We start from the raw sequence: 10,000 nt of genomic DNA, 5'->3' as shown, positions 1-10,000 counted from the left end.
TCACCTTTACCTACTCCTTCCTCCACTCTCCTCCACCGACTCCTCCTTCAACTAACCTCTACCCACTCCTTCATCCACTCCCCTCCACCGACTCCTCCAACTCACCTCTACCTACTCCTCATTCAAGTAACCTCTACCTACTCCCTCCACTCACCTCTACCTACTCTTTCCTCCACTCTCCTCCACCTACTCCTCCTTCTACCCACCTCTACCTACTCCTTCCCCTACTCCCCTCCAGTTGTTCCTCCTTCAACTCATCTCTTCCTACTCCTTCCTCCACTCTCCTCCAACTCACCTCTACCTATTCTTTCCTCCACTCTCCTCCAACTACTCCTCCTTCAACCCACCTCTACCTACTCCTTCCTCCAATGCCATCATTCCAACTACTCCTCATCCAACCCACCTCTACCTACTCCTTCCTCCACTCCCCTCCACCGACTCCTCCTTCAACTCACCTCTACCTACTACTTTCTCCACTCTCCTCCAACTACTCCTCATTCAACCCACCTTCCTCACCTCTCCTCCAACTACTCCTTCAATTCACCTCTACCTACTCCTTTCTTAACTCTCCTCCAACTACTCCTTATTCAACCCACCTCTACCTACTCTTTCCTCCACTCTCCTCCAATTACTCCTTCAAATCACCTCTACCTACTATTTCCACCACTCACCTCTACCTACTCCTTCCTCCACTCTCCTCCTACTACACCTCCTTCAACTCACCTCTACCTACTCCTTCCACTCACCTCCAACTCACTTCAACCTACTCCTTCCTCCACTCTCCTCCAACTACTCCTCCTTCAACTCACCTTTACCTACTCCTTCCTCTACTAACTTCTACCCACTCCTTCCTCCACTCTCCTCCACCGACTCCTCCTTCAACTAACCTCTACCCATTCCTTCATCCACTCCCCTCCACCGACTCCTCCAACTCACCTCTACCTACTCCTTCCTCCACTCCCCTCCACCGACTCCTCCTTCAACTCACCTCTACCTATTCCTTTCTCCACTCCCCTCCAACCCACCTCTACCTACTCCTTCTTCCACTCCCTTCCACTGACTCCGCCTTCAACTCCTTCCTCCATTCACCTCTACCTACTCCTCCCTCCACTCTCCTCCAACTACTTCTCCTTCAACTCATCTCTACCTACTCCTTCCTCCACTCTCCTCCAACTCACCTCTACCTACTCCTTCCTCCACTCCTCCACCTGCTCCTCCTTCAGCTCACCTCTACCTACTCCTTCCTTCACTCCTCCACCTGCTCCTCCTTCAACTCACCTCTACCTACTCCTTCCTCCTCCACTGACTCCTCCTTCAACTCACCTCTACCTACTCCTTCCTCCACTCTCCTCCACCCACTCCTCCTTCAACTCACCTCTACCTACTCCTTCCTCCACTCATTTCTACCTACTCCTTTCTCCACTCTCCTCCACCTACTCCTCCTTCAATTCACCTCTACCTATTCCTTTCTCCACTCCTCCACCTGCTCCTCCTTCAACTCACCTCTACCTACTCCTTCCTCCACTCTCCTCCATCAACTCCTCCTTCAACTCACCTCTACCTACTCCTTCCTCTACTCACCTTTACCTACTCCTTCCTCCACTCTCCTCCACCTACTCCTCCTTCAATTCACCTCTACCTATTCCTTTCTCCACTCCTCCACCTGCTCCTCCTTCAACTCACCTCTACCTACTCCTTCCTCCACTCTCCTCCACCGACTCCTCCTTCAACTCACCTCTACCTACTCTTTCCTTCACTCTCCTCCACTACCTCCTTCTTCAACTCACTTCTACCTACTCCTTCCTCCACTCTCCTCAAACTACTCCTTCAACTCACCTTTACCTACTCCTTCCTCCACTTTCCTCCAACTACTCCTCCTTCAACTCATCTCCACCTACTCCTTCCTCCACTCTCCTCCTCCTTCAACTTACCTCTACCTACTCCTTTCTCCACTCTCCTCCTCCTTCAACTCATCTCTACCTACTCCTTCCTCCACTCTCCTCCTCCTTCAACTTACCTCTACCTACTCCTTTCTCCACTCTCCTCCATCAACTCCTCCTTCAACTCACCCCTACCTACTCCTTCCTACACTCTCCTCCAGCAACTCCTCCTTCAACTCACTTCTACCTACTCCTTCCTCCACTCCTCTACCTACTCCTTCAATTCACATCTACCTACTCCTTCCTCCACTCTCCTCCACCGACTCCTCCTTCAACTCACTTCTTCCTACTCCTTCCTCCATCTACTCCTCCTTCAACTCACCTCCACCTACTCCTTCCTCCATCTACTCCTCCTTCAACTCACCTCCACCTACTCCTTCCTCCATCTACTCCTCCTTCAACTCACCTCCACCTACTCCTTCAACTCACCTCTACCTACTTCTTCCTCCACTCCTCCACCTACTCCTCCTTCAATTCACCTCTACCTACTCCTTCCTCCACTCTCCTCCACCTACTCCTTCAACTCACCTCTACCTACTCCTTCCACCTGCTCCTCCTTCAACTCACTTCTACCTACTCCTTCCTCCACTCTCCTCCAACTACTCCTCCAACTCACCTCTACCTACTCCTTCCTCCACTCGCCTCCACCAACCTCCTACTGTAATCTCGTCCGATTGTCAGCTCAACTTTCAAATTCACAGTTATTTTTCTATTTGATTAAACAAAGGAACATACCTGGATATTCTTTCTCTGCCTCCATTTTTGACCGGTTAAGACTCGCAGCACCAAATCAGTAACGTCCTAGTTGATTTCCCGGAGAGCAGCGTGGAAAAGGCGGGAAAACGCTTTGCCGGCGCTTTTATACCTTCGCTTCATGACAATTCCAGTACCAGTATCATTTATTCAATTTTCTCATATTTTCATTTCCGTTGATCGTTCACCGCCATCTTACGTTTCTCCTACTTCCTGAAAAATATGCGGTCTCAACTGCAACAACGAGACATTAATCTAGTAAAAGGATTTTTAATTCTTAATTTTCAATCACATGTGAGTGTAACAAATATCGACACGTCATCATCCGGGACTCAGCGTTGCGAAATCTCAAGGATGGGTTTCAGGGTTTCCCTTATTTATTGAACCTTACTTCTCTCTTGTCATGTTGTTTGCTTCAGCTTTTTCAGGCCCAGAAACTATTATTATGAAAGTCAAGAAGTTATTATTAGTGTTAACATGGATTTCAATTTGTTTGCCGGTATTGTACACTTTGAAAACTGAAATATAGGAAAGACGGGTATGAACAACGAGAGGGAAATGCATTTGAGAATGGACTAGAATAGATTTCTATATGTATGTATGTTTGTATGCACCCGCGTGTGTGTGTGTGTGTGTTTGTCTGTGTGTAGGTGTGTATGTGTGTATGTGTGTGTGTTTTATCTGTGTGTAGGTATGTGTGTGTTTGTGTGTATGTATGTGTGTGTGTGTGTGTGTGTTTATCTGTGTGTAGGTGTGTGTGTGTTTTATCTGTGCGTAGGTATGTGTGTGTTTATGTAGGCTTCACTACCAATGTTCGGTCATGCTAAAGCGGGTCCTGTCCATGTTTTTAATGATACAATGCTGACTAGAGCGTTCGAACAATATGGTTTAGCTTGGCACATGCTTTACCTGGGAGACACACACACACACACACACATACAAGCATACACAAAAGAAAATTTATATGTATGTAGGTTATTTGTGTTTCATCTGTACATATAAATTCTCGCATTTGAAAAATATTAGTTAATCACTCGTATTATGACACATTCACCCAATCAATATTCCGTACAGTAATGAGCATGATACGAAAATGAAAACGGATATATATATATATATATATATATATATATATATATATATATATATATATATATATGTGTGTGTGTGTGTGTGTGTGTGTGTGTGTGTGTGTGTGTGTGTGTGTGTGTACATACATATGTATGTATGTATGTACGTAAGTATGTATGTATGTTATGTGTTTATATATATATATATATATATAGATGGATAGATAGATAGATAGATAGATAGATAGATAGATACATACATACATACATAGATACATAGATACATATACATATATATATACATATATATTTATATATATATGTATGTATGTATGTATGTATATGTATATATCTATCTATCTATATCTATATCTATATCTATATCTATATATATATACACACATATATATGATGGAACGTTCATCGCAATGCCCAGAACTATTTCCAAACGGCGAACAACTTTAGCGCAAATGGCCTCATTGAAATGTAGTGGAAAGCAAACTAAAAGCGCTCCCGAAAGGGGCTTCATCTTTTCACCACCCTTGGTCTAGTAGTACAATGACTTGTACTTTAAAGTATGTTTATGCCAATGCTTATGATGATTAATATTCATTACTAATCTATATTTCAGGGATTGATTAGATATATGACATCTTATATCAAATATAACTATACTTTTATCATCCTCACTTTTTCTAATTCAGCCGTTGTATCAGAGAAAGAAGCTGCTTTGATCGAGTATGTGGGTTGAACAGCCAAGCGTGACCGCTCGCGGCCCGGCGAGGAAAATGGTTTAACCTTAACGGATTATCAAGTGGATCCCACTCTATTAACTTCAAGATTTCCCGTCGCTTTATGTCAAAGGCCAGAAAACCACCACATATATTCTGGCAATACAGAAAGCCGACAGGCTCCTTCCCTGAGGACAGATGCTCTATTTTGCCAGAATACTCCAATACATAGAGGAAGTTTCAAGGACCGGTTCACTCTAGCCCATATGTATAGACGTCCTTTACGTCCGTACATATTGGTGACGTCAGACTTATTCGTTCGATGCCCGCTGGCTGAATACCGGGGAACATTTTCCTATCCACTTTAACGTGCTCATTCGTACATGAAAGTTCAGGCAAATCTAACTCAACCATGCTTATAGAGAACATTGTGTATGGTCAGTATAGTTCACGGATAGTCCAAAAGTTGTGTTGAAAATAGCCGTAAAGTAAGTATTACATACAGATTCTTTGATGTAAAAATCAGGAAAAAATAATCATAATATCTATATATCACTGGATTTGAACTGGTTGATTACATTAAGGCACACATTCCGAAGATGTGGTAAAAGCTCCCTTGCTGAATGCTTGTGATACGTCCCTTAATATTTACTAGGTCTTAGTCATCACTTTCATCCTCTAACTGTTTGGCAACAACATATTCAGATCAAATCATAGACCCTGGTAGTAATAACCTCAGTGTGCTTACCTACCCCGTGTTTGTTTACACCATCGAAGGGAGGCATGTAAGTTCCCAGTTGGCCACGTAATATGTAGCCGATAACTACAATTACAACGAAGTCACGAAAAAGCTTTACAACCGTGCAGACCGATAAATAAACTAGTTTTAGGCTTTTACGTCATCTACTTTCATCTACCTGGAATCGTACATGTGGTGCACAGAGTAGTGTCAGGTGAAGAAGAGCTCTCTGCACGGCAGTGGGTTGGATGAAAAATGTGTCATATGGATCTAGTTAAGTATTCATTCTGTTTAGTTTAAAGGAAATTATATTTGGTTATATAGAGAATTGCCATTCATACGATGGCCTTGAAAGAGAAAAATGATGAAATATGCAGAAATACAATGAAACATGTGGTGATACAGAGAGATGCAGGGGTACAATGGAAGATGTAGAGATAACGAGGCCTATTGGAAGATGTGGATACGCTGAGATACAATGAAATATGCAAGGAGATGTATAGACACAAGTAAAGATGCAGAGATATGATGAAATAAACAATCCAGAGCCACCAGGGAAATGTGGAGTTCCAGAGCGTGATGCAGCGATACGATGAAATATGAAGAGGTGCAGAGATACAGTAAACGAGATAGGATATACAGATACAGTGAAATATGCATAGACACAAAATGAGATGGAAAGATACAGAAAGATGCAGAGATATGAAATACAGTGACAAAGAAATGCAGAGATACAATGAGATATGTAGAAATACAGAGACAATGAGATATGTAGAAATACAGAGACAAAGAAAAGTAGAGATACGATGAGAGATGTAAAATATAGAGATAAATATAGAAATACAATGAGAAATGTCGACATACAGAGAAGTGTAGAGAGAAAAGGAAAAAGTAAAGGGTTCAACATTCCTTTACCATTAAAAAAACATATATGAACAAATACTATGCATTGTGAAATATATATTTAATTATCCTATTTTTTCCATAAATATGGGAAACAGCAGTGTGAGACATGCATTAAGTATTCCTAGGATATAGGAGAGGCCATCAATTGTTAAGCCAAGCTTTCCGCGTCTCTTGATAATGACTCCACGGTACTGTACTGTGTGCACGTGGATCCTCTTTTGTTGATGTTACGAGATCGTGATGTGTGAAATGAGATTTTAGACATCCCATAATTCGCCCTATGCCTGACAGTGCATCCACCAGCCAATCAGCGTCTGTGGAGAGTGTAGACGTCACCAGCCAAACCTTGAGCATGTTGATGGATTGTCTTTACCAAAGACTGGTCTACTCTGGGGTTTTTTCCCTACCTTTGTCTATTCTGATGAACCTTTCATTTCTGCGTTCAACATTAAGTGAGTTGTACAAATAGTAATCGTGAAAATCTTTTCTGAATATTTTTTCAGGCAAGGACTAACACCCAAATAACTGAATTGTTGAAGTGGCATTTCTGATACCTATCTCGTTCAAGTGCTGCTGCCTGGTTGCTATACCATACATTATTAAGAAAACATTAGTTTTTTCGTTCTTGTCTGTTAACTATGGATAAAGGATAACACAAACACAGGAAGTTCTTTATAAATATAATAGTTTATTTCAATAATTATATACATTGGTTATTTTTTCATTAAATGACAATGACGTGATACGACAGTGCTTTGCGTCAAGGAGCACGCAATGGTTCCAGCGGAGCCGTCCCTACCTAAAGAAATCACATCGGAACAATTGTGAAAAACGCAAATGTTTAAATCATACCTTATGTCCTTTCAAATATGATTAACAAAATGGGTGGTATTTACACTGATACATTTACACAAAATTCACTATTTCTTTACATTATCTACATTGTGTGTGACAGCAGTTCGTTAACATATGTGGGAGTCATATGTTGTATTGCTTTTGGGTATTGCACAGTATATATATATTTTTTTTATTATTGTTATCATAATTGAATTGTCTTCTTATTTTATTTATTTGCTTGTACTTATTAGCTTAATGGTGATGACATTGTTAATGAAAGTATCATATAGTGACGAGTTCCAAAGAAATGAGAACGATGGCATTTAATTTGTGCCAAACATGTAAATGGCCGCTTCTTTTTTCTGCATACTTATGAAATTGATAGTGTAGGGTATTGAAAATTAGGGCCATTAACGAATATGGAGGTAGCTGTAACATCATTCATCAACGTGTTTGGAATATTGTAAAGGAAAATTTGTGGTTGTTGCAGATATACGGTAAGTGACATTAATTATCTTATATGGTCGTGATTTATATGTTTCAGTGCTCGGATGAGTTTCAGATATGCATGAATGATCAGACTCATCTTATAAATCAAACAACGGGTATCTTTTGCTATACATTGCTATCATTCTCTTGATGTTATAATCATGCGAAGCAAATGTATTTTATATTCCTATATATTAATGTATGCATAAGGGCATATACAGTACACACACACACACACACATATTTATATATATGTATATATATATATATATATATATATATATATATATATATATACTATATATATATATACTATATATATTTATATACTATATGTGTGCGTTTGTGTGCATGTATATGTGTGTGGATGGGTGTGTGTGTGTGTGTGTGTGTGTGTGTGTGTGTGTGTGTGTGTGTGTGTGTGTGTGTGTGTGTGTGTGTGTGTGTGTGTGTGTGTGTGTGTACATACATACCTACATACATACATATATATGTATATGTATGTATATGTATATATATATATATATATATATATATATATATATAAAGTTTAGATGGAGTAGAGAACAAAAACTAAGGACTTACATTAGATAGTATAAATATATATTCATATGTGTATACAAATATGTAGAAAGACGTTAACAATACATGTATCATATAATAAATCTCTTATTTCATCGGGCATGCATTCTAGGCCTTTTTCCAAGAATGTGCTCCTCCAGAAGGACCGGAAGCGACATTGCCCATGAAAGCGTTTTCGACCAGTCGTTTTCCAAGGGCTCTGCCGGTCTATATTTTCCTCGGAGTAGTTTCCATCATTAACACCGATTCTTTCACCTTATTTGAATAAATGCGTGGATGCCAGAAGTGGAGAGAGAGAGAGAGAGAGAGAGAGAGAGAGAGAGAGAGAGAGAGAGAGAGAGAGAGAGAGAGAGAGAGAGAGAGAGAGAGAGAGAGAGAGAGAGCCGCTATGCTATTCGTGCTGGGTGGCGCTGCTTTTATTCTTTATATTTTTGTGCCTTTGCGGAAATTATCACAATCATTTAGGACTGGAATCAAGGTATCAGGTGATGGGTGAATGCTCAAATGTATGACATTTACTTTTGTTGGCACTATTATTGGCATTGTTATTAATATTATCATAACCATCATGATAATACTCATCATCTTCATTATCATCACAATCATTATCATCTTTATCATAATCATCATTATCATCTTCATTATAATTATAATTATCATCATTACTATTATTATCCTCATTGATATCATTATTATTACTATTATTAACATCATCATTATTATTATCATTATCATAATCAATATCATCATTATCATTATCGTTCAACTTCTAATTCTTTTACCAACTTCTTTATACATGTTCGCCTAAACTGTAATGTACTTCGTTCAAACGTACTTAAGTTGATTTCGTTGTTTAAGAAAATGCAAATTAAAGTACATAAACGAAATAAAACGCCAACAATAATAATCATGATACTGACTATAAAAAACAATAATGATGGTTTTGATAATACACAGCAGAGCACGACCCAGCGAGGAAAGTCGTGAAATCTGGAACATGAAAGAGAAAAATGGCAGAGAAGGTAAAACGGGGATAGAAAAGGGTTCTTGCCCACTGCATGAACACGAGTAGTGAAGGTGCAACTCTGACCCTGGAAAGTTTGGCCGAGTTGTGTTAAGCCGTGCTGTGACGTATGTGTGCTTGCTGAGAGCACTATGTGCCCCCACACTGATGCGGCAAGACACCAGAACCTCACATGCTACACAGTAGCACAGCAGTAGTCCAGACGGAACTAAAGTAGCACCAGAACACATAGGGCTCAGCGCTAACGATGCAGTTGTTAAGGGGCATTGGGAGGATGTCCTCAGCGCACAGGTCGCAAGCGAGGTCATGGCTCAAGGGGCCACGGGGTCGCAGTCATAGCTAGATCTACGGTGAGGGTCGTGGAATGGACGACTATGCAGCATGACGGAGTGTGTTGATAATCGATCCATGACGTCACTCGAATCGGCTGAAGCGGTAGGCGACGCCATAGGGGAGAGCGAGGAGCAACGGGAGGAGGCAGAGAGAGGAGTCAGCCCTGGAGGACGGGCGGGAGGGAGGGCCAGGGAAATCGGGAAACAATGGCAACAATAGAGAGCAAAGCATACACATTTACGCACATACATTATCTGTGCATGTATAGGTATCACTTATGTATATACATATGTATGTATGTACATATGTGTATATATATGTATATGTATATATATATATATATATATATATATATATATATATATATATATATATATATATATGTATATATATATATACATATATATATATATATATACATATATATATATATATATATATTTATATATACATATACATATATATATGCGCGTGTGTGTGTGTGTGTGTGTGTGTGTATGTATATATATATATATATATATATATATATATATATATATATATATATATATATATATATATATATGTATGTATATATATATATATATATATATATA

General features: G+C 39.8%; 1 protein-coding gene across 1 annotated transcript in view; it reads right to left on the bottom strand.

The window, feature by feature from the left end:
* LOC122258974 (protein argonaute-2) overlaps positions 1–2,832 on the bottom strand; it is a 123,690-nt gene extending 120,858 nt beyond the window's left edge. The window contains exon 1 of the mRNA XM_086531629.1: positions 2,676–2,832. Coding sequence (XP_086387755.1) covers positions 2,676–2,700 — 25 coding nt within the window. The 5' untranslated portion in view covers positions 2,701–2,832. The remainder of the gene's footprint in view (positions 1–2,675) is intronic.
* Between the last annotated feature and the right edge of the window lie 7,168 nt (positions 2,833–10,000).

Source organism: Penaeus japonicus, unplaced genomic scaffold (genome assembly GCF_977035675.1).
Source record: "Penaeus japonicus unplaced genomic scaffold, GWHDUDI00000001_assembly GWHDUDI00000003, whole genome shotgun sequence".
In the NCBI taxonomy this organism is placed as follows: domain Eukaryota; kingdom Metazoa; phylum Arthropoda; class Malacostraca; order Decapoda; family Penaeidae; genus Penaeus; species Penaeus japonicus.
Note: the sequence above shows the minus strand (reverse complement) of the source record. Positions and strands in the feature narration are given on the sequence as shown.